Here is a 26,879-nt window from a genome sequence, read left to right on the forward strand (position 1 = left end):
GTTATTAATAAAATATTTTAAATCTAATTCAATTTTACAAATTTGGTCCGTAAAATAAAATTTATAATTTATTTATATATTATTTAATTGACTTATTTCTAGAATTTTTAATAAGAATATTCAAATATTAATATTTAAAATGGTTAAATATATTTTTGTCCCTCATGTTTTAATGAAATTTGGAATTAGTCTATTTTTAAAATTTTTGACCAATTTAATCTTTCATCTTTAAAAATATGTGAATTTAGTCCTTTTAACCAAATTTTTGTTAAGTTTATCTGATGTTTCAAGTGCATTTCATGATAGTATTTGAATTATTTACACCATTTGACACATTTTCGCTTTAACGTTAATTCAAATATTATCATAAAATGTGTTTAAAATTTTAAATAAACTTAACAAAATTTGGTAGGAATTAGAAATTCACGCATTTCTAAAGATAAAAAACTAAATTGGTATAAAGTTTCAAAAGTGACTAATTTCAAAATTTATTGAAACTTTAATGACAAAAACATATTTAATCCTATTTAAAATTCATAAAATCAAATGAGAAAAGATTGGTTCCATTGAATTGGTTGTTGAAATAAATGGATTAAGTTTGAGTATAGAAAAGGGTAATGTACTAATAATAGAGGATAGTGGCAGTAGTAGTAGGGTGTGTGTGACATTGGTGCATGTGTGAATCCAACCCGTGACAAAGAGAACACAACGACAGAGATTCCTTGCATGCACCTAAGAGAGAGAGAAAAAGAAAAGAAAAGGTGTTTGTGTGTGTCACTATCCTAACCCTAATAACCCTAACCCTAACCCTAATCCAATTTAAATCCAATCGAACAACATGCAGTGGGGCCCACATGTTACGTATGGTATCGATGGGAACGAGGAAGAAGAAGAAGAGGTTGACACACCTAGGATGGCATCATAGCATAGCACATAGATTGGGGTTACTTGTCTCTAGCTGTCACATTTGTACCATTCTTCATCACTCATTCACCTTTTTTCCCCACTTCTCATTCATATATCTTAAACGCAACACAACAACAACGTTTTTCAAATAAAGCCAAACACTTGTTCAACTTGGATATCCCGGTCGTTAATTACTTCATCTCGTTGCAACTAATCTAGTTTCCACTTCAAAAAGTAAATGTTGACTTTGGTTTAGTAACAGTAACCCTTGGTGTTAACACATGAAAAAATAAATCATGCTTTGTGTTGAAAAAGGAAACAAATGTTTGTTTACGATGAATTGTTGCTGTCAGAGTGAGTGTGTGTGTTTAGGGTTTTGAAAACGAGCGTGGTTGTTTTCTGCAGTGTCACAGAGAAGCACATATGGCAAACCTTTCAGTTCATTTGTCAATTTCTTGGGACCCAATTCCTCAAATGGTAACATTTATTGCATAATTTCCCTCTACCAAAATCTCTTTTTATCAACTTTTTTTCTCTTTCTTTTATGTTTTTTATTTCCTCACAGTGCTTCGGTTAAATACATTCAAGAAGTGGGGAAAGCTAATTAATATTATATAGTTGTCATGTAATAATAGAGATATGATGTGGAATTTATAAATCAATTTTCATGTTTTCAACTCAATTTATTTTTGTGTAGTTAATTATGCTCTTCTGTGTCATAATAGTTACGGTTTTAATTTATAAATAGTTAAATTAGTAACTTTTTTTGGGTTTCTTGAATGACATTTATTTATTTTAGGGTTAAATATGTTTTTAGTCCCTTAACTTTCAATGAATTTTGGAATTAGTCCATTTCGAAACTTTGGACCAATTTGGTCCTTCATTTTTTGAAATACATGGATTTAGTCCTTTTAATCAAATTTTGTGAAGTTTATTTGACATTTCAAGCACGTTTCATAATAGTATTTGACTTAACATTAAAGTAAAAATGTGTCAAATAGTATAAACAACTCAAATACAATCTTAAAATATGTATGAAACACTAAATAAACTTAACAAAATTTGATTAAAAGGACTAAATCCACGTATTTCGAAAGATGAAGGACTAAATTGGTTCAAAGTTTCGAAATGGACTAATTTCAAAATTGACTGAAAGTTCAGGGACCAAAAACATATTTAACCCTTTATTTTATTAAATAAATATCACAATCTATACTGAAATAAAGCATAAATTTGAAATTCTATACTTTTTTTTACCTGGTTAAAAAAATAATACCCTCCTCAACTAGAAGCTTTTTTTCATGGCTAAAATGAACTTCAACTTGATGACCTTATCTCCATTTTTCCGAAGTAACGAATTAAAGTGACTAGTTTGGCAAGTCAAATCATTTTGTCACTCATTGAAAACACTCTTAGCAACAGACAAAAAACTGAAAAAAAAAAAAAAAAATATATATATATATATATATATATATATATATATAAATTTGTTCATTTTTTTGGAATAAAAGGAGGCGTCTATTCTGTACCAACCGGAAGGGACCATAATATACATATATAAAACAGCAAAACAAAAGACAAAGCAGCCAGCAATTCCAAAAGCACAGTGAAAAGAAAGGCACAATAACTATTACTTATATAACTAATAATGATTAAATTTTTTAAACTAGCTAAATATATTATTTTTTAGGTTAAATATGTTTTTTTTCTTAAGATTAAGTCAATTTTGGAATTAGTCTTTTCTCAAAATTTTATACTAATTTAGTCTTTTATTTTTAAAAATACGTGAATTTAGTCATTCTTACCAAATTTTGTTAAGTTTATTTGACATTTTAAACGTATTTTATGATAATATTTGAGTTAACATTGAAGCGTAAATGTGTCAAACGATATAAATAATTTAAATACTATCATAAAATACGCTTGAAACATCATATAAACTTAACAAAATTTGGTTAAAAGGACTACATTCACTAAAACTTGAGGGACAAAAATATTTTTTAATTAAATTAATTAGAAATGATTCTTCTATAATTATGTTAATCAAATTTTTATAATTAAAATTAGTAAATATTTTGTAATTATACATACTTTTATGAGATTATCATGTGTATAAATATCCATTAATATCTAATGTATAATAAGACACACATTCATTCTTATTTTTTCTTACGTAAACGAGTCCTTAAGTTCATGTTCATAACCATAACCCTTGGTTGAGTTAAAGAAAAGAATGAGATTATTGGTTAAAATATTTAACTTTTATATTTATTTTTCTTTGAGCATTGATCATTTGATCTTTGGCTCTTAATTGTCTGGATGGTGTGTGTCGGTAGCAAGTTGATTTGTTTTGGTTTTGGTGTTTGGTTATTGATTTGATATTGATACTGTGATATGTATCTTCCTTTACACATACACGCATGCACAAACATGCATTAAACTCTTTGTGAAAGACATGTATTCATCATAAATGGATCTAATTGAAAGTAAAGACAATGTCGTTTCACCTAAACCCCATCATGCACCCATCACTTTTGCTACTATACACTTCTATCTACCTCTTCCTTTTTCTGCATAATTATATACACTCCTTTTTTTTCGCTTTCTTTTACATTTTTTTTGTGCCATCAAAACTATATATAAACTAACATCAATATCAATCATACTTAACAACTCAATCTTAAATGCATAATAATATTTATATCAGTTTTAATGTATTATAAAAAATATAAATTAGCTTCTAAATATCATAATTTATTAAACAATTCAAACAAATCTCCATTGCAAAATGTCTCTTTTCTGCATAAAATTATATTATATGTGATCACAACTAAACAATATGATATGGCAAGATAATACATTCAGACACATAAGAGTCACATAAATAAATTAAAACAAGAAATTAATCGTGGGAATTCAATTGAAAAATTCAAATTTGTTGAATACTCAATATACTATAAAATTTGATTATGAGCTCGATTAAAATTTTATAAATTTATCAGAAACTTAAAATATATTTAACCTTTTAATTTTGTTAATAAACAAATCTTGATGTCAATATTGGATTAGTGTCAATTAAGTTGATAATTAAGTCGATGTTAATAAAGTTTATTTAATGTTTGATGCTAATAAAGTTGGCTAATGTTGGTAATAGAGTTTATTGACTATGCTAGTTGTTTTCTTTTTTTAAAAAATTATATATATTGATATCAATGTCATATTAGTGTAAAATTAATTTTAAAAAAAAATAGGGTTAGTATTAGTTAAGGTAATGCTACTCTTATTTATTTTTAGTGTTTATATTTATTTAAATCGATGTTAACTTATGTAATATAAATTCTTACATTTTCATGATGACAAATAGGAACCATAGACTATTTTTAATCTAAAGGCCTATATATGTAAAAATGACAAATTTTCTCACTCATGATTTTCATCTTGCACTTTTTGTATAATATTCTCACATTTATCTTCATTCATTTTCAAAAACCTTTCATACTCATTTCTTTCACCCAAACTAATTTATTTTATCTACACGCATGTTCTTTATCCATAGTCTTTTCCTCATTTCCTTCATTCACACTTTTCTCTTCGTATGTATTATTTACATCCATCTTCTTCACCCACTAGAGTTTTTTTTATCGTTTGTATTCTATTTTGTTGAATAAAAAGGTATTGTACGATAAACTTTTCTTTTTCAAAATTATTGTCATTAGCCTCAATCAAACCAATACAAAATAAATTAATACTAATAACATTTGTTATTTAGCATTAAAATAAAAATACATTATATCGACTTAGTCAACACTAAACTTTTAATTAAAAAGTAATGATGAATTATTGTTGGTTTAACCGACACTACTTAGAGTCAGTCTTGAGAAGTTAACACTAATGAATTAGTATCCATGATTTTAATATAACAAGTAGTTCAATACATACCCAATATTACTAGCTAATTAGTGTAGACTTTTACTTATTATGATCAATATTTGATCAACCTAATGTTATATATCGTACGATCTGGTATCCAGGAAAGTTTAAACTAAGACAACATAATTTTAAAAATTGAGACTATACAAAATTCCAAAGAAACCAATTAACTCGGTCGAAAATTATCAAGTAAGGTCGAGAAATGTTAGGAAAAGTCAAAACTAACTGAGCTTAGTTAGTTATATATATGATCTCAGTAACTAATCAACCAACTTGCATCTAAAACTAATTATCATGTCTATGCAATAGCAAAATAAAGATGGATAACATGAGTCATCGTCACTCCATGAAGAGAAAATTCCATTAAAAATAGTGAAAATAAACAATTATCCCAACTATTTATATCACTTATACTACATAATTGTTATCCAGAAAAATAATTAATTGAACGTTAAAGTATTTTTTCAGACTCACGTTCCTTTTGAAACCAAAATCTCTAAAACCAAAACCTCAAGATCGAGACTTCCAAAATTAACATTTATCAAAATAAACCAATGACTCTCAACTAACACAAGTATAAGTTACAAAAGAAAACATGATTTTATATAAATTATATCGATCAAGAAAAAAAAATATATATATATATATATATATAACAAAAAAACACATGGATGACATAAACTAAGATATTTTTGACATAAGTATATACCTTATTTGATATTTTTATACATTGGTGTAATGGGTTTAATGTAAACTTGTTTTCTCATCGTAATAATAGGTGGTTAAGGACAAATATAAACTAAAAAAAAATTCTCAATTGGTCTAGATACCAAAACTTGTGTTTTTTTTTTTTTTTTGAGTTTTCTTTTGTTATTTTTTTAACAAAACTAGATAAGAAAGAAAGTTATCTCACTTTTGAATTTCTTTTCTTGCCAATCAGACAGAGTGAAATTAGTGGGCAATAACATAGAAAAAAAAAAACATAAGATAAAGTTTTGTTGTTCCCTCTTTATGATCAGAAAAAGGGTAATGGAAAGTGCGAAGTGGGCATGAGGATGCCGTTTTATTAGCACATAACTCACCAACTACACAAAACCTAACTTCAACTTGCGGATGTCCCCATCTTCCTTCTTCTTACTCCTTTATTTCTAACATCTTCTTTACCATTCATCACCAAAACAAAGAGAGAGAAAAAGAAAAAAATAATAATAAGAAGAAAAATCGCAACAAACGACAAAGGAATGTGCTTGGATTTTTATTTGTAAATATAAAAGTTTTGGTAGGGTCTATTTCTTTAAATTTGACAATTTGAAAAAGATAAATTAAGAACAAACATCATTGACCACGATTAAATTATGTATTTAAATTGAATTTAGTTATAAGGTTTATGATAAAGCATATATACATATAATCACAGGCTGACCTTAGTGTTAGTAAGGGGGCATGGCTCCCCTAGTTTTTTTTTTTTTTTTTTTTAATTATATGCTATTTATATTATATTGATATAAATTAAATTAGCTAAATTCTATTTTCTTTTATAAAATATTAGTATAAATATAGACATTGTGTCGTATGTACGTATTGTATTATATATATATATATATATATATATATATATATATAATATTATATTATATTAGTAGGTGATGATATGGTAATATCATTTGGTTAATATATAAGATAAATTTATATTTATTAAAAATAAAGTGGAATAAAGAGAGAAAATAAGAGAAAATAATTGAATAAAAAAGAATAAGAAAATAGTTGTTAAAATATTTTGATAGAAAACATGTAAAAATAACTGTTACTTTTTAAAATAAATAAATAATTATATTCTAAATGGTAAATTAGAAATAAGTAATGGTGGACACAAGAGTGAATCGTCTTTATATATAGTTATAGATGAAATTTAATGTAAAAAAATAATAAAACATAAAATTAAATATAATGAAAAATAAATAAATTTATTAAGATGTTTTTTATATTCTTTTTCATTGTCTTTGAATTTTTCACATATTCTCACTCTCACATGTTTTCTTTTGTTTATGAAGAAATATGTGAAACTTAGACACAAACTCATACTTTCTATTATTGTTTCTTATATGTTATATTCCATTTTTGAAGATAAAAGGAATAACTTTATTTGTTTCACTTAATAGTGAAATATTAGTTTAATAAACTTTTTGTTGATTTATTTTTTATGAATATAGAATGAAAAGTTATCTCCTATATGTTTTTGCATGACTTTTTTAATTGTGACTTGATTATCATAATTTTTTCTTTTTAAATTTAAGTCTCTCAAATTCTTATTACATTTTGATAAAAAAAAATTAAACTAAAAAAAGTATATAGATAAAGAATAAAAAAATAGATTCATTTTTAAACAAAGATATAAGGAAGATACACGTGAAAATAAAAATAAAACAAATTTCACTTCTTTTCATATTTTGAATTCTTTACCTATTTTGAAAGATGATACTAAAAATTTAATTGTCGAATAATTACATATGTAGGTGAGGGTTTATATTACCTCTTTCAAACATATATAAATTTGTATTATATTATTTTGGTCCCTCAAACACTTATACTCAAGATCCGCTACTATATATAATTAATTTTAACATTATAACTTTTACATTCGATTTTTAATTAATCTACATAGAAAGCGGACATATTTTTTATATTTTCATCTAAATATAAATTATTGAAATAATTTCATTAATTTTATATATTTTTTATGAAATTTATCTAAAAGGTTTTTCATTTTATTAAGGTGTAAAAACGACAAATCACAATTTTATTTAGATTTGTAAAACATGAGTTTTGTATCGAGGAACTAATTTAATGTTGGGATATTATATTGTCAAAAGAAATTGTGGTAAAGAATAGAAGGTGATTGTATTGTGTTTAAATTTACTTTAAAGTGTATCGCCGAATTGACTTTCATAGCGTGAAATAATACAAGCTAGTATGGAAATAGTAACAGTGCAAAGCTCAAAATGAGTTTTGAAAAATAATTAGGTTATCTTTTTCACTTTTTTCAACCAATGTTTGGTGCCCAAATCAAATTTATTACCTATTAAAACAGACATATATAACTGGATCTGGATCCATCAAAATCAATTTTTGTTTTTTAAAATGATATGTGCCCAAGTTTGGAAAAATCAATTATAAATAATGATCTTTTTATTAAACATGTTAACAAATTATTAGAGTGTATTTAAATTCATTACAAGAAGGATAAATAGTCAATGACATCGAATTTGAATGGTATGTATATGTGATTCTAAAATAATAGACATTAATTTATAAGTTTTGGATTTTGGACCTAATGTAATAGGCTATATTAATTTATTATTAATTTTTAATTAAAGTAATTTAACATTTTATTTCATTAGTATATTTTTATTTTACAATTTATTTTAGTCATCAATAAATAAAATTTATTTTTAATATTAATTTAGTTTGTATCAGTGATGCCAATTATGCTAATTATTGTATTTTAAAAGTAATTTGTTTAACTTATAACATTTTCATCTTCATCAAACAACATAAAAAAAATACAAAAAATTGTTTTAAATGAATGAGATCAATATGATTAAAGGAGATTAGAAGAAGAGTGTGAATGAAAATGAATATGAATAAAGGAGATGAATGTATATAAAAAAGATGAGTGTGAGAAAATTTATAAGTGTGAATGAAATAGATGATAATGAGGAGATTTATATAAAAAGTGAAAAAAATAAATTGCTAATATAATTTTTGTTATCGTTAAATTTGGACATGTGAATTAAAAATAATACACTTTTTATAATAATTATCTCAAAAAGTACACAAATTCAAAACATATAAATTATCAATTAGCGTCCATTTAGTTGATATTTATTTTGCTAAATATTAAAAATATATTATATTAGTGTTAGTCTAATAAATGTTAATTTAAATAAATAATAAAATAAATAAAATCACCTATTACACTAAAATAAATACAAATATTAAAAATAAATAAAATTAAGTCAATTAAATAAATGTAAATCTTGTTTATTTTTAATATTTAAATATTCATACCAATAGTTTGACCATAGAAACAACAATAAAAAAATATAAAGCGAAAATAAGTCTTCTCGCCAAAAATTTAGCAGATGCAACAACAATAATAAATAAGAGTAATAATTACACAAAAAAAAGACAAAATAAGACATTAATATTTTTAACATTCTCAAACACAAACCGGTCAATCAAACTCTATAATGATGAAAAATAAATATAAAAGAGTTAAATCAAATGCACAAATAAATATTTATAACTAATCAATAAACCAAAACAATGATGTTTTCAAATTTAAGAAACAAAAGAAGAGAATTCTTATATTATATTAGTTTAGCTTTGTTTACCATTGTCATTGTTTATTTTAAAATATTTCATTACATTTAATTTTGTAAACTAAACTTACAAAAACAACGAGATAATTTTTTAGGAAACTGATTTTATAAATAAAATGTTAATCTATAATCATAATTTTAGAATAAAATGTCACTAAATTGAGTTTACTTTTCGAATTAAGTTTAGAGTATTATTAAAAATCAAGCATAGCCTTGATTTTATTTTAAAGCTTATTAAATTTGGATGTGAAATTACAAGTTATATTTATTTCAAACTTTGATATATTTTGATTCATAAACTTAAAAGATAAATAGATATAGTCTTTTAAATCTAATGACATCAATTTTAATTTTTTTGTATATATTAAATGATGTTCAAAACTGGTATTTAAACAAAAACATGTTAAATGGTATAAACAACTAAAACTTTAATCTAAAACATCAATTAACACGTTAAAAGAATATTCATACAGTTGGGTTAGAAAAACTATATTTATTAATTTTTAAGTTTGAGTACCAAATTATATCAAAGTTTGGAATGGCAGCGAATTCCAACTTTTAAACCAACTTTATAAACTAAAAACATATTCAACTATTTATTTTATTGAATGATTTCATAATTTATATTTGAAATAATGTAATTAAAATGTTTTTTATCAAATAAAACTATATTAAATATGAAGATACATGAATATAATTTATTTAAGAATCAATGATAAATATTTATGATTAGATTTTTACTCTTCGTGATAACATTGTTTGGATTGAACAAATATATCTTTAATAAGAGATAACATATAAAAATTAAGTACAACTTGGATTAACAACGTGTTATTTTATTTAAAATATGTAAAAAGAAATATGACGTAAATTTAATTTTTTTAATGAATACGGAATGACAAGAGAATGTGTTATGATAAGATAAAATCATGATTATGCCCTGCTATTTAAGTGAAAAAATCCATATTTATTGCCCCAAAATAAATTATTTCACATTCTCATATTTATGTGTTTGTTTTTGAAACAATTAATAAGTTTTGGGTAGCCAAGAAATAGGTTTGATAACCAATTCCTTATCTTTCTTTGAATTAAACTTGGAAGACTCCAAACAAAGAACAAAACAAAACCAGCTTGTGTTTGTGCTTTGTGTAACGAATCTCATTACCAAATCTCTTAGAAGTGGTGAATAATTAGAAACTTTATATATTCTAATACTATTTTCTTTTACAACTTCTCTTATCATCAACAACTCGTTTAAATGTCTTCTTATTGATTTGAATACTTTAAAAAGTTAAATAAAGATAACTTTTTCATCTAAAACATCTTTATTCTTCTAACATTTCAATATTGGTAATACATTTATTCAAAACTAGTTATGAATCATGATGAGACGAAATAATTTTTCTACAACCCCCATTTGCTTTGAAATTAATTTACACGTAGTAAGACATTGATTTATAAATAAAATAAAAGTGCATATTTCATTCAAAATAAAAGAGATAAATACATAATCTAAGAACGAAAAAAATATAACTTATTCATTTCTATTTTCATGCAAATTGGTTTAATTTTTATTTTGATGTTAAGAAATTATATTGGATGATTGTATTAATAAGAATGATATTGGATTATTCCACATGAAAAAGTTACAAAATAAACCCACATAACTTATTAAAAATGACACAATATTTGCAAACTTCAATGCATTTAATTATCGGGATTTAATTTATTAAAATTTTCTTTCACAAAATTTGGTGTGCTCTCCTTTCTCATAAATTTGAACTAAATAAAACTACACTAGTACTGATTAATACATTTGACATATATTTTCAAAATATTTATACAACTTGGATATATTTCAATTCTCACGTGTAAAGTTAAACTACTACAAATTAAAATCACATCATTTATTGCATTTTATATAAAAATCGTATAAAATTTGTTGTGTCTTTTTTCATTATATTTATTTCAGTAATATTTTATTTAGTGTTTTTACTATGTTACCGTAATTGTAACACTATTTATGAAAAACTATTTATTCATTTTTAAATTATTTTAAAAATCTTCCTCAAGAAGAGTTTTGTCAGCTGACTTATAACCTTTTATTTTAATAAATATTTTACGTTTGTATTTTTTGTTAAGAGATTAAAGACGCTTATTTTTAAAATACAAAGTTGAGTAAGTTTTGTCTCTCACATGCTGCAGATTTTTTTTTTTGCTATCTAAATAATTTCTTAAGATTTATTAAATTCTACCTGCTAATAAATAAAACTACACAAGATTTCCTTACTATTTATTTTCATTACTTTAATATTTTTTACTATAATAAACAAAATTTATTAACGAGAATAACATTATATAGTTCACTATAAATTAAAGGAAAACTGTATAAAAACATTTTTCAAACTAAATTGACAAAAATTGAACGTGTGTAAAAAGTACCTAGAAAATATGTACTAACCTAATCTTAAAAGTTAAAAAAAAAAAAAAACTTAATTGATTTTGAAAAAAAAAGTTGTGACAAAAACATTTTCCGAATTAATAACTGTCCATCCATGCCACCCAGTACAGTGGAAAATTCAAACTTTACCAACACTCACTAAAAACTCGCGATATTTTCCGCCATAATAGCGGTTATACCACCATCCCCTATTTATCACGTCATAGACTCATAATAATTGCCATAACCTAAAATAAAATATTAAATTTCCTTTCGCTTTCACATTCTTATTTATTAAAAAGCAATTAATAATTAATAAACATGAATTTTTGGCTGGCCAAGAAGTCGGTTTGGTCGTTTGTTTCGTTCATAATAGCTTCCGAAGAGTGTCTCTGTGTCTGTCTTCTGTGTTGTAGTGAGAGAAAATAAATAAATAAAGAGAGAGAAACAACATAGAAGAGGAAGAGGAAGAACTTCTTTTTTCTTTCACTGAGATCTGAACCAACAAAACAAAACAAGAGTTTAGTGTTTGTTCTCTGTGATGAAGCACGTTACCGATTCTGGCCACGATATTTGTGTCTGAACTTTAACGTTGTCTTTGAAGAGATTGTTCTTTTGTTTCTGCGTTTCGATGAAGGAGGGAGAGAAGGTATTGGATCCGCAGCTATGGCACGCGTGTGCTGGTGGCATGGTTCAGATGCCGAAGGTGAACTCCAAAGTCTTCTACTTCCCACAGGGTCATGCGGAACACGCCCACACCAACATTGATCTCAGGGTTCCGCCACACATTCTCTGCAACGTCGAAGCGGTGAAGTTCATGGCGGACCCAGAAACCGACGAGGTCTTCGCCAAACTGAGTCTGGTTCCTCTCAGAAACTCGGAACTCGGTCCCGACTCGGAGGGGGGTGCTGACGTGGCGGAGGCATCGGAGAAGCCCGCGTCTTTCGCGAAGACTCTGACGCAGTCGGACGCCAACAATGGTGGCGGGTTTTCGGTGCCACGGTACTGCGCGGAGACGATTTTTCCGCGGCTGGACTACTCGGCGGAGCCGCCGGTGCAGACGGTGGTGGCGAAGGACGTGCAAGGGGAGACGTGGAGGTTCCGGCACATATACCGAGGGACGCCACGTCGGCACTTGCTGACGACTGGGTGGAGCAGTTTCGTGAACCAGAAGAAACTGGTGGCCGGGGATTCTGTGGTGTTTCTGAGGTCCGAGAATGGAGAGTTGTGTGTCGGGATTCGGAGGGCAAAGAAGGGAATTGGGTTTGAGGTGTGGAACTCTGCTTCTGGTTCAGGGTCTGGAAGTATCGGTGGAAGTGGGAATTGTGGGATTGGTCCTTACGGGCCTTTCTCTTTTTTCCTGAGAGAGGAGAACAAGAGTTTAAGGAATGGTGGTGGTGGTGGTGGTGGTAGTGGCAGGGCCAAAGTAAGGCCTGAAGCTGTTGTTGAAGCAGTGACACTGGCTGCTGCCAACAAACCTTTTGAGGTTGTTTACTATCCAAGAGCCAGTACTCCTGAGTTTTGCATCAAGGCTTCTTCTGTGAGGGCTGCTATGAGGATTCAGTGGTGTTCTGGGATGAGGTTCAAGATGGCCTTTGAGACCGAGGATGCTTCCAGAATAAGTTGGTTCATGGGAACCATTGCTTCTGTTCAGGTTCTTGACCCCATTCGCTGGCCTAATTCCCCTTGGAGGCTTCTTCAGGTACTCTCTCCCTCCATAGATCCAGACTCCATTTCATTTTGCTCTGGTTTTACCAGTAACTTTTTTGAAGTTCTCATGTTTGTTATTGATTATAGAAATTAGATTGTTTGTGTACTTTGCAATCTCCATTGCAATCATATATATGGTGGATGAGTTTGGTTGAAGATTATATTGTGGAAAGTTGATTGATGATGTTGCCACTGTAATCCCTGCAGGTAACTTGGGATGAGCCAGATTTACTGCAAAATGTGAAGCGTGTTAGCCCGTGGTTGGTTGAATTGGTGTCAAACTTGCCAGTGATAAATTTCACACCTTTCTCTCCACCGAGAAAGAAGCTGCGGTTTCCGCAGCAGCCGGAGTTCCCCCTTGATGTTCAATTTCCAATACCACCGTTTTCAGGGAACCAGCTCGGGCCTAACCACCCCTTGTGTGGTTTTTCAGACAACGCTCCTGCAGGCATACAGGGAGCCAGGCATGCTCAAATTGGAACATCACTCTCAGATCTCCACCTTAACAGTAAACTGCAGCTGGGGTTGCTTCCATCTAATATCCAGCAACATGGATTCTATAGTGGGATTTCAAGTGGTAACACCACCAACCATGATAAGAGCAAAGAAAGCTTGTCACACTTGCTCACCATAGGCAAATCTACCAAGAGTTTGGAGAAATCTGATGATGTTAAGAAACATCAGTTTTTGCTTTTTGGTCAGCCGATACTCACTGAGCAACAGATTTCTAGAGATGTGTTGTCTCGTGCCAAAAAATCATCGGATGATGTCAAAGACAAAGAGAAGTGCTTTCTGGATGATTCCCAACCTTCACTCTTTTCATCAGGGAAAGCCTCTGCTGCTGAATTCTCTTGGCAACTTGGCTTGGACACTGGTCATTGTAAAGTTTTCTTGGAGTCAGAAGATGTTGGAAGGACCTTAGACCTATCACGGCTTGGTTCTTACGAAGAACTCTATAGAAGACTTTCCTACATGTTTGGAGTTGAAAGATCTGAGATTCCAAATTATGTGTTTTACTATGATGCTAAAGGTGCTGTTAAGCAAACCGGAGAAGAACCCTTCAGGTATCATTTTCGTTTTCTCTTATTTTTTTTCATCTCGGCCTCAATTAACCAAATATGACAGTTCTTCCATGACTTGTACCCTTCGGATGCACGTTTTTATCTTATTTTGTTTGTCTCTCGTGATCTTATTGCAGTGACTTCATGAAAACAGCGAAAAGGTTGACAATTCTGACTGATTCAGGCAGCAAAAACGTTACAAGGTAAGAAAGAGAAAGATATTGGTCTTGTTACACATTTATCTTCATATTTGTGGATAGCTAGCTACATGTTTTGATCTTTCTTCTCAGACAAACGAAAACAAGAATCATGACACTTTTGCACAGAATCATTCACATTCATATTATTCATATTATGTATGTCTAATATCTTTGTTGGAAATGTATTGTGCAGGGCCTTTATTACAGGAACTCGGAATGGTGAACATGGACTTGATGCATCAAATAAAACAGGCCCTCTGAGCATATTTGCTTAAAAAATGCTGTATCATGCATCTGAGACATTGCTGAGATCTGAGTAGTGGTGCTGTGTGGAAGGACAGTCTTAACTCTGTTCACCTCTGCAAAAAAGACTGAATCTTTTATCGAGGTTACTAATGTACCTAAAAACAAATATTTTGTAAGGTTGGCATTTGTTGTTTTTTTTTTTTTTTGAAGTGTACAAATAATGATGGTGTTATGATGGTCAACTATTATTGTAATAATCAAAACCAAGATTTGGACCCCATTTGCCAAGTTGCTTTTTTTTTTCATTGTGGTCTCACATGCTGGTTTCTACGTGTGTCCACGTCAGCATTTGTGCATAAATGGAAGAAAAGTAATAATGGGGTGTTTGATGAGTGGAGATGCATGTTAACGCGTGAGCCATTGTTGATAATGTCTGCCAATATTTAATGAGTCATTAGAATTTAACGAGGATTGATGATGACTCGTCTTGTATCAGTCTTTTTGCTCCATTTGCTCCCACCGTGAACCAACTACTTCTTACTAGATAAGATGCATGTATGTATGTATCCTTCTCCTTTTTATTTTTTGAGTCATTCTTATATAGAAATCAGAAGGATAAAAGTGATAATTAATTCAGCTTATTTTAAGAAACAAAAATGACTTCTTTCTGTCAACTTTATTGAAAAGCTTAGAGGAAATTATGTCGTAAAGGTAAATAGATGTCTAAACATGCACTTCACATTTATCTGAGAAAAAAGTTGATGAAAATTGAATTCGTGCAATCATGGAAATTATAATGTAGGATTAAATATGTTTTTTTTTTCTTCGAGTTTTAATGAAATATAAAATTAGTTTCTTTTTAAAAAAATTTATCAATTTAGTCATTTATCTTTAAAAATGTGTGAATATAATCTTTTTAACCAAATTTTGTTAAATTTATCTGATGTTTCAAACATATTTCATGATAGTATTTGAATTGTTTACACCGTTTGACATATTTTCGCTTGTTAACTCAAATATTATAATAAAATAGGTTTAAATGTCAATAAACTTAAAAAAATATTGGTAAGAATAACTAAATTTACACGTTTATAAATATGAAAGACTAAATTTGTATAAAATTTTGAAGAGATACTAATTCTAAAATTCACTGAAACTTGAGGGACAAAAACATATTTAACCCTATAAATATACGATTTTATACGATTGCTTTGTTGTAACTTTTAGTAAAATATTTTTATAATGCGCTAGTTAAATCTAAATGGCTAATATTTCATAAATGAGAGTTTTGATTAAATTTATAAACAAGGACTTTCTATTATAATCTCATATGTCATGATAATTAATGAATTATAAGGTTGATCATTAGAAAATATTGAATTGTATTTGCCTGAATTAATATAGACATGATCAATTGTACATGAAAATTTCTAAAAGAAAAAAAATCATGGTTTTGAATTTTTTTCTTGAAACTAGAATAGATATGTTTACTAAAGTTCACATTCAATCAAATTTATATATAATAATGTAAATTATGTCATAATATAATATAAATTCATAAAACTAATGTTGTGATAAGTCCTTTGTTTAGGAGTTGGGTTAATGAGAAATTTAGAGACACGTTTTTCTTTGTTTCAAGGATAAAATTGTATATTTTAAAGTAAGTAATATATCATATACAGTTATTATTTAGTTCAATATTTGATTTTAAATATTTAATTTTTTTTTTGAGTTTATGAATTAAAATCATTTAAAAATTAAAATTTTAAAGCCTGTAATTTGGAATAGTTCATTTAAATTTATTGTAGAAAAAGATAAAGCTTATTTGCATTAATTAATATTTTAGTATGTAATTTTATTTGAATTAGTATGTAATATTTTAGTGTACTTGGAATAGTTCATTTTATTTATATTTAAATATAGAGTAAATATGCATTTAGTCTCTTAATTTTTACATGAAACTGAAATTTTTTCATATTTAAAAGATATATTCCGATCTCTAAACTTTAAAAATGAATTGATATAGCCTTTTCAACAAAATTATGTTCAACTTTTTACATTTTAAATGTGTTTTCTGTTAGTATTCGAATTGTTTAGATCGATTGACACATTCTCACTTCAATACCAATCGAGAAGTCAATCGAAAAACGCGTTTAACATGTAAAAAAATTTAATATATCGAAGAACCGTTCATTTCAAAATTCTAGAAATCAAAACATATTTAATCCTAAAAACCTTGAAAGCAATATTTCTAGTTGGAACAATAGTTGATGTATGAAATAATAAAGATGATAGAGCTAAGAAGTTATGTGTAAGGTTAGAGATGGTTAGATGAATGATAATGAAAGTTGTGAGAGAGAATGAGATCTTAAAATCCGGAAAACATGATATTGGTTTAGAAGGGAGAGGAACCAAAGGCATAGGGTTTGAGAATTGAAGTGTCCCAACAACAGTGACGTCACACATTGCACACTAAGGAGAGACAGCTTCCTCCTAATCTCAACCAAAACTACCTTAATAAGGGTGTTTTGCAGAGTCCTAAGTCGTAATCACACGTGGGAGTGGGACCCACACACCATTTGCACGTGAACCTCTCGGGATCGTTGCAGAAATGGAGTCAAACGGTCAAAAGGGGAGGCTTTGGAAGAAGGTTATTGGAATCACTCACAGAATGCAGAGGCAAAAGATAACAGCTTCCGAGGATATCAATGAATTGGTTTGTTTGGTTTTGAGTTTCAATGGCGTAGTTTGTGGACTTTGTTTTCTTTTCTTTTCTCTTCTCTGCATGGGGATTGGGGAGCATCTTCCTTCTTCATTATTATCTCTCTCTCTCTCTCTCTCTCTTTCTTCATCGAAAAATCAATCAAACTGCAACATTACTGTGTTTTTCTCTTCTTCTTTCTCACGTTTTCTGCATATTAATTACTTCAATTTCATCGCTTGCCTTTCGTAATCAATTCCCGTTTCTTCCAGTCATGGCCTCACGTTGGATATGATATCATTTTACAGAACAATCATTTAAATAACTCACCATTTTGGTTCTGTATCATTTCATTACCACTCTTTTGAGTTAAAAATACAACGTAAGTTTTTAAAGAAGAACTAATTAAGTTTTTAGATGATATTAAATTTTAGTATTTTTAATTTAATTACTACTATTTTTTTGTTATTGTACTCAAAATTTAAATACTTTTTCAATTGAATTAGTTTAATTTTTTTAGTTATCTCATCCTTCCATACTTCTAACTTACTTTGCACATGTTAATAAGTATAATTTTTTAGTTATCACATCCTTACTTCTAACTTACTTTGCACATGTTAATTAGTTTAATTGTTTAGTTATCACATCCTTACTCACCCCTAATTTACTTTACACATGTTAATAAGTATAAGATTCTGTGTTTAATATAAAATGATAATTTAAAATGATGAATGGTTTTTATTGATTTTATTAAAAATGTATTGGATAAAATGAACCCTCTTATCAATGATGGTGGGATAGACCTATGTGATGATGTGCATTACATAGGACATTAGGGAGAGCATAACACTCTCATTATCCAACATGTTTTTAATCATAACAAAAATTATAGTTAAGTATGCTTTTAGTTATTTAGTTATTGTACTTACATGCAACATTAGAATTCTTCTTTCTTTCAAAGTTCATATAAAATTTATCTCAACATTTATGCATGAAATACATAATCATGAATCAACGTTATTAACTTTTATATGACATGTTTAATGACCATGCCAATTGAATTAAAAGATCAAAAATTGATACACATAATTATATATATATATATATATATATATATATATATATATATATATATTCTATTTTTCTTTCTTTACATTTTTTTTCTTTTGGTTTGGTAAGATGTATTTCATGTATTACTAAAGTATAAAGATGAATTTTATATGAACTTTTTGAGAGAGACAAATTTCAATGTCGAATGTAAGTTGAGAGACTAAAAATACACTTAACCCAACACTTTATTATGAAAATTAGTTGTCAAATAAATGCATGATCCAAATGAGTGTCAAAAGAAGATTTTTCAATGAAAAAACATTTTGACAAGTTATATAATTAGATTTAATTAATTTTGTTTTCCTCGATCTTTGTTGTGTGGGAAGGAAAACAATGAAACAAAATTTTGTTGCATTTGCTTCTATGTTTGGCATTTACTACTATGTTCTTCATATAGATGATTGATTAGGCTTTAAGACACATCTGTCATTTTGTTGTTGTGGTGTAGTGGTTATCACGTCCCAGTTCGATCCTGGGCAGCAACAATTATTCAAACAAAATACATATAACTCATTTAAATAGTGTTGAATGACAATTTATAACTCATAATGTTTTAATCATTTTTTTTTAATTTAAATTAGAGTATAGTGGGTACAGGTATCCATTGATACAAATACTATGATACTCGTACCCGTCTCGTACCCGATTATCAATTTTCAATATTCATGTTCTACCTGTTATGAGTTTTTATCCGCGTATACCCGAGGATACAAATTTTTTTGACATCCATAATTACCGTCCAATTAATGAAAAAATTAAATAAATAATTAATTCAAAAAATATAAAAATTGAAATACTCGGTCAAAACAAAATAATAATAATAATATGAATTTAATAAAAAATAACCAAATTTACAATGAATTTAATTAAGCTTAATAATGTTTACCATAAAGTATAACTAATAATCAATAACATTACTGAACTGAAAGTAGTTGGCATATGATGTATTAGCAAGTGATGGGTACGTTTAAAACCGATTTAGTAATAAATTATTTAAAACTCGAGTATTTAATAAGTTAAGTTCATATTAGAGTTGGTTCTAAGTTTTTTCTTTTTATGTAAATGCAAAGTATGTTTAAATAAAATGTGTTAAAATTCTTTTGAACGAATTTTGGAGTTAGTTTAACATACTTATCAGAAAAGAAAATATAATTTTTCTATTTATGTAATTTTGCGCATTAAGAAGTTATGTTTTCTCTTTTTCTTTCAGCACTAGAGATGACAAATAAACTCGTCCCCGTGGGTATTGCCCGAACCCGTCCCCGTTTTGACGGGAAATCCCCGCATTGACTGGGTATGGGTATAGGTATGGGGAATCCCCGACTTTTTCAATTGGGTATGAGGATGGGTATGAGGATGTACATATCCCCGCCATATTACCCGTCCCCGTTTAAATTATTAAAATATTCCTAATTAATTAAATAACCACATATATATATATATATATATATATTATTTTTTATTTATTCTAATTATTTGGGTTGTCATGAAACTCATTTGCATTTCAATTATATTTTTCATCTTATCATAATCTTTATGTAATTATGTTCAAAATATGTATGTTAATTAAAAAATTTTATGTCTCACATTTGAATATTTCTATTATTTTTTAATATTTTTATTTATGTATATTTTTCTTTCACATGAAAATGTTAAATACTCTCAATTTAAGTATTTAATAGCACAAATATTTCGTTTACTAGGTAATATAAAAAAAAAATTGTTTACTTATTATTCTTATTATTAGTTTTTGTTTCATTTGAATAAATTTTTTATTTCACTAAAACATTTTTTGTTATTTCTCAACTACTGAGTATATATGTTGATATTTGAAAAGTTTTCTTAGATCTGTAAGATATTTTTCAACTTATCATATCCTTAATTATACATTTGTTTTTTTTTGTGCGATTTCTTTCAATAGTCTCTCAAATTGTTTGTAAACATTTGTTAATTTTTTAATATTTTTATTTCTTGTTTATTTTCATTATGTATAATACTATTTCGATATATTTTATTTAATTATTTTTTTATTTTTGAACTCATTATCAATCATACTGTAATTTTTTCACTATAATTATATAAATAACTTTTATTTACTACAATATAAAAATTTATTGTAATTGTCCTTAATATTTTTTTATCACCATCCAACATAATTGAAGTTCAAAAGATACAAGATCTATGTTAAAATTTTATTATTATGATTATTATTTGTTCTTTGTATCATTTTGATTAAGTAATGTATTATAACTTTTATTAGTGTATAAAAAAGAGATTCATTAGAATTTAAAATATTGAAGTAAACAAACATTTAAAATATATTTTAATTTGAATATTTGTTTCCTTTTATATTTTTTTAAAAGTATTTTTAAATTTCATCAACTAGGTTTCATTAATGTTTGCAAATTTAATAAATGTGTTGGTTCTCATGAAATTTTATTTGGTATTATAATCTAAAATGTAAATAATTATAATTTATTTTAAACTTTTATTTGATTATTATTTGTTCTTTGTATCATTTTGTTCAAATGATGTATTATAACTTTTATTAATATATAAAAAAGATATTCATTAGAATTTAAAAGATTGAAGTAAACAAACATTTAAAATATATTTTAATTTGAGTATTTGTTTTTCACTTATACTTTTAAAAAATATTTTTAAATATTATCAACTAGGTTTCATTAATGTTTGTAAATTTAATAAATGTGTTGGTTCTCATGAAACTTTATTTGGTATTATAATTTATTTTAAACTTTTATTATGATTATTATTTGTTCTTTGTATCATTTTGATCAAATGATGTATTATAACTTTTATTAGTGTATAAAAAAGATATTTATTAGAATTTAAAAGATTGAAGTAAACAAACATTTAAAATATCAATTATGTTCTTTGTATCATTTTGATCAAATGATATATTATAACTTTTATTAGTGTATAAAAAAAGATTTATTAGAATTTAAAAGATTGAAGTAAACAAACATTTAAAATATATTTTAATTTGAATATTTGTTTTTCTTTTATATTTTTTAAAAAATATTTTTAAATTTTATCAATTATGTTTCATTAATATTTGCAAATTTAATAATTGTTTTAGCTCTCATGAAATTTTATTTGGTATTATTATATAAAATGTAAACAATTATAATTTATTTTAAAGTATTTGATATGGAAGAAACAATTATCATTCTAATATTGAATATTTGATAATATTATGTTTCCTTTATCATAAAATTTTTATTATTTTATAAAAATTAATTAAAATTAATATTGAAGTAGTAAGAAAATGGGTATGGATATGGGTACGAGATTATACCCGTTACCCGGTGGGGATGGAGATGGGTCAAAAGTTTAATACCCGTTGGATTTGGGTATGGGGATGGGATCAATATTTTCTACGGAGATGGGTATGGGATAGCGAAACCCGTGCTCGCTCCGCCCCGTTGCCATCCCTATTCAGCACTATTTTTCTTCTACCAATGCATTTTTGTCTTCTATTTTGTTTCATTGAACGTGCCAGTCAATAAAATATAAAACTTTAAGTTTTCGGCAAAAATTAAATTAATTTTTTTAAGTTCAACTAATTCTATAATGTCTGAATTTAACTTAACCCGTACAAGTTCGTAATAAATAGATACATTCACATTAGAGATGGCAAATAAATCCGTGCCCGTGGGTATCACCCGAACCCGTCCCCGTTTTGACGGGGAATCCCCGCTTTGACTGGGTATGGGTATGGGTATGGGTAATACCCGAAATTTTCAACTGGGGATGGGGATGGGGATGGGGATATATATATACCCGCCCAAATACCCGTCCCCGCTTAAATTACTAAACTATTTATATTTTATTAAATAATCTAAAATATATATATAAATAAATAATATATTTACACATAAAATATAATATAATATAATATAATATAATATAGTATATATACATATAAATAAAATATACTTTTTTATATATATATATATATATATATATATATATATTTACACATATACATGTAATATAATATAATATAATATAATATAATATACATATAATATATATACATAATAATACAATATAATATATATAATATATACGTATAAAACAAATTAATCATTTAACTAGTGAGATCTTTTATAAACAAATTTATAACATTACAAATTTATAAAAATTTAAAAGAAATATATATATATATATATATATATATATATATATATATATATATATAAAAGCATAAAATATCTACGCATATACATATAATATATATACATAATAATATAATATATATTATTATATTTATATTATTATATAATATAATATAATATATACTTAAAATAAATATATATCTATAAATATATAAATATATATATATATATATATATATATATATATATATATATATATATATATATATATATATATATATAAACATAAGATATCCACACATATAATATATATACATAGTAATAATAATATAATATATAATATAATATAATATATATAAATAATTATATATATATATATATATATATATATATATATATATATATATATATATATATATAAACATAAGATATCCACACATATAATATATATATACATAGTAATATAATATATAATATAATATAATATATATATATATATATATATATATATATATATATATATATATATATATATATAACATATTTCTCATTCTCTTTGTTTTTTGTTATACACTTTGTTTACTCTCTCAATTGTCTGGTTTGTTTTTCAAGATTTAATTTTGAAGGTAATTTTTCTTCTTCTTATTACATAGTTTTTACTCTCTGTACATGGTTATGTTCAAATAGGTGTTCCTCAATTTCATTCTATAAAATAATTTTTAGGTTACACATTTGATTATCTTTATTTATTTATTTATTTTCATGAAAATGTTTGACTCTTATTTTGTAGCTCTTCTTTTTGTTACTTTAGTTATACACTTTTTTACTCTCTTTTAATTGTTTGGCTTGTTCTTTACGGTTTAAGCAGATCTTCAAGCTACTTTTCCTTTTATCATAATCTTAATTATACATTTTTTTTTTCCGTTATGTTATGTTCAAATGGATATTCTCAAATTTGGGTCACACATTTAATTATCTTTACTCCTTTATGATAATGAATCTGATGAAGAAGGTACATTATATTCTAGTAATTAAAATTTTCAATTTCAATTATTATATCATATCTAATTTTTCATTTTTTTTCTATGTGTAGGTGGATCGAATGCAAATGAAACCACTGATCATTTGTAAAATTAATAAATATTTTGGTTATTATAAAATTTTAGTAATGTGTAATTTTTTAGCTTTTATATAATTATTTGAATTTTATTTAGTTGTTATTTGATACTTTAATTTGAGATTTATACTATTATAATATTTTTCTTAATATTTGACATCATGAAAATCAAAAAGAGTATGTTATTTTAATATTGAATATTTTGATAGTATCATGATTCCGTTGGTGTGATTTTTAAATTTTTTTTATAAAAAATATTTAATTGATATATGGAACAATAAAAAAATGGGTATGGGTATGGATATAAGAAAATACCCGTTACCCGGTGGGGATGGGTCAAAAGTTGTATACCCGTTGGGTTTGGGGATGGGGATGGGGATGAATTTTTATTATGGGGATGGGGATGGGATCATGATACCCGTACCCGCCCCGCCCCGTTGCCATCCCTAATTCACATTAACGGACTAAAATAGCGTCAAGTATAATATTCATTTTCTATTTAGTTTAAAAACAAATATAAGAAAAAATATCATTTAAGTTATCCGCAAGTGTTCAGTTAAATATCAATATTAGAAGTTTTTCTTAGAAATAAAAATAAAATTAGATACCATAATTAAAACTAGAATAAGTAATTAATTAACAGCACTTTTAACACATCGATGTGTTTAGCTTTGACCCTTTTGCATGAATGATGAAAATTAATTTGATGGAATGATCTTTGAACATTGTTGTGACTATGACATTTAATAATATTCCTTTTAGAATATGAACATCAATATTCTTCCCAAGAATATGACTACTTTTTTTCAACAAAGAACCATTGCAACGACGTGGAATGATTTTGAAATCTCTGACAACATAATTCAACCATTAAATAAGGAATTAGTGTCAACCATTAAAGAAACTGAATCTTCATTACTAGATTGCCCTAATAAAATGAAAATACACAAAAGTATGAAAATATACAAAAAGTATGTTCTCATTCTTATAAAATACTGATAATTTTAAATAGTCGTTTAGAAATGAATCCTACTAATAATTTTAAATATATTTTTTATGTTTTTAACTTTTGGTACGCTTTTTAAGAATGTAAATTTCAGTTTGTAAATAAAATAAGTTGTGAGTTTATGAAGAAAATTAGTTTAATTAGATATTAAAATGATTAAACTGCCGACAAAGATGTATTAAGTGCTTACAATGATGGCATGTATGTAGCAACGGAAGTGATGGGAGTTGTGTTAGTCAAATGAATCCTTATGTTCAACATGATATATTAATGCAACCCTAATTTTCAAAACCATTACGATTGTTTCTGAAATGCTGAATTACGTTTGATTACGACTTTTCGTTTTCTTCAAGGTCATACCATGATTTAAACATAGGATAATTCACGTTAGCTTCTGTCAGAACACAATGTTAATTAAAGCGTAATTTATAGTTTTTTTTCTCTCCTTTTTTTTAATTTTAATAGAAATCTAACTATTTTTCTAGGCACTTAAAAAATTATTGTAAATTAACTAAGAATCTGATTATCGTGTTAAAATTATCATAAAACCAAACTGGCTTACTACAACAGTGTAAAACATTAAATGATAAAAAATCTCCTAAAAAGAGACAGAAAACGATTTTAATGATTAATTGGTTTATATATATTGAAATGGAAAATGAAAAATGAAAAATAAAATAAAATGTCTAACTATTTTATTATATTTATTTTGTCTTTCTAAAAGAATTAAACTAGAGAATATAGGAGTTTGATTTTTATCTAAAAAAAGCTGAGAATCATCAACAGACAATTTAATAATAAATGCTTCATTGATAAAACTGAAAGGTATAACATCATAACAGAATTTAACATTAAATAATGTATTGATAAAACCATAAGAAAGTGGTTAGCATTATTTATGATGGTGCTCCTGTCATTTCATGGCGTGGTAACTGCAATTACATGGGGTTTTTATTCCTCACGAATAATCATTAATTTTACGTATATTCCGAAGAGTAGTATCGCGTATTTAAGTTACTAACTACAATCTTCAGATGTTTTAACAAGTAAGCTAAGACAATTGTTAAATCTACTTTTATTTATAAAAACACTTTTTTCCATCTCCTTTTTTAACAATTTTACTTAAATACGCGTTTTCCTTTTCTATTTTTAACCCCTTCAAATAACTATTTTCGTCTATTAGAATAGATAAAAGGAGAAAGGTAAAAAGAGAATAGGTATTAACTAGAAGAAGAAAGAATATTTCGCAATCAAAAGGTATATTTAACAATTGTCTTATGTTATACGTCATGTTGAATCTCTGGTTGATTAAATGAATGGGTGTGTGACTCTTTATTTCACTCATTCACCTTAGAAATTTTAACTATAGTGCCTCTTTTGTCTGCTGGATTTTTTCAATACTGGCTTTTAGTAATTTGTTAACACTTTCTTCCTTAACTCTAGTATTCTTACATCTATTTACAAAAACAATCTTCCCTTGCACTTTGGAAGGTTTCAGAGACCCCATGTGGAACCTATTATTCCCCCCAATCTTTAGCAAAATCCAATGGAAGCTTTTAAAATCAAGCAAACTTTTACTGTAATACAGAACACAACCCACCGAAAAACCTTCTCTTTCCGGGAACAATCAAAGTTGGAAACTCTCTATGGATGGTGTACACGAAATGATAACATTATGCCAAATTGTCTCATTTATATTAAAAAAGAAAATAGCCTGCATAAACTTCTATCACCGGTAAAAGCAATTGCTCCAAGCTACACATTGACCTCAAAAGACATTATCTGTTAACCATGTCACGTCGTACTAATTATAGAAACATTTACGTAGAATGTTAGTTATAAAATACGATGCACTTTTACCAAAATGAACGGAAATCTTACAATAGTTATCATACCAGATTAAAAAAAAATGTAGAAGACAGAAGAAC

General features: G+C 26.6%; 1 protein-coding gene across 1 annotated transcript; it reads left to right on the plus strand.

Moving 5' to 3' along the window:
- Positions 1–12,023: 12,023 nt before the first annotated feature.
- LOC114169685 (auxin response factor 18-like) lies at positions 12,024–15,348 on the plus strand. Its single transcript, XM_028054947.1, has 4 exons — positions 12,024–13,360; positions 13,576–14,432; positions 14,567–14,632; positions 14,823–15,348. Exons 1-4 carry the CDS (start codon positions 12,290–12,292, stop codon positions 14,902–14,904), a joined length of 2,076 nt encoding a protein of 691 aa, XP_027910748.1. The 5' UTR covers positions 12,024–12,289; the 3' UTR covers positions 14,905–15,348.
- Positions 15,349–26,879: the final 11,531 nt, after the last annotated feature.

The sequence above is a fragment of the Vigna unguiculata genome, chromosome 11 (genome assembly GCF_004118075.2).
Source record: "Vigna unguiculata cultivar IT97K-499-35 chromosome 11, ASM411807v1, whole genome shotgun sequence".
NCBI lineage: Eukaryota > Viridiplantae > Streptophyta > Magnoliopsida > Fabales > Fabaceae > Vigna > Vigna unguiculata.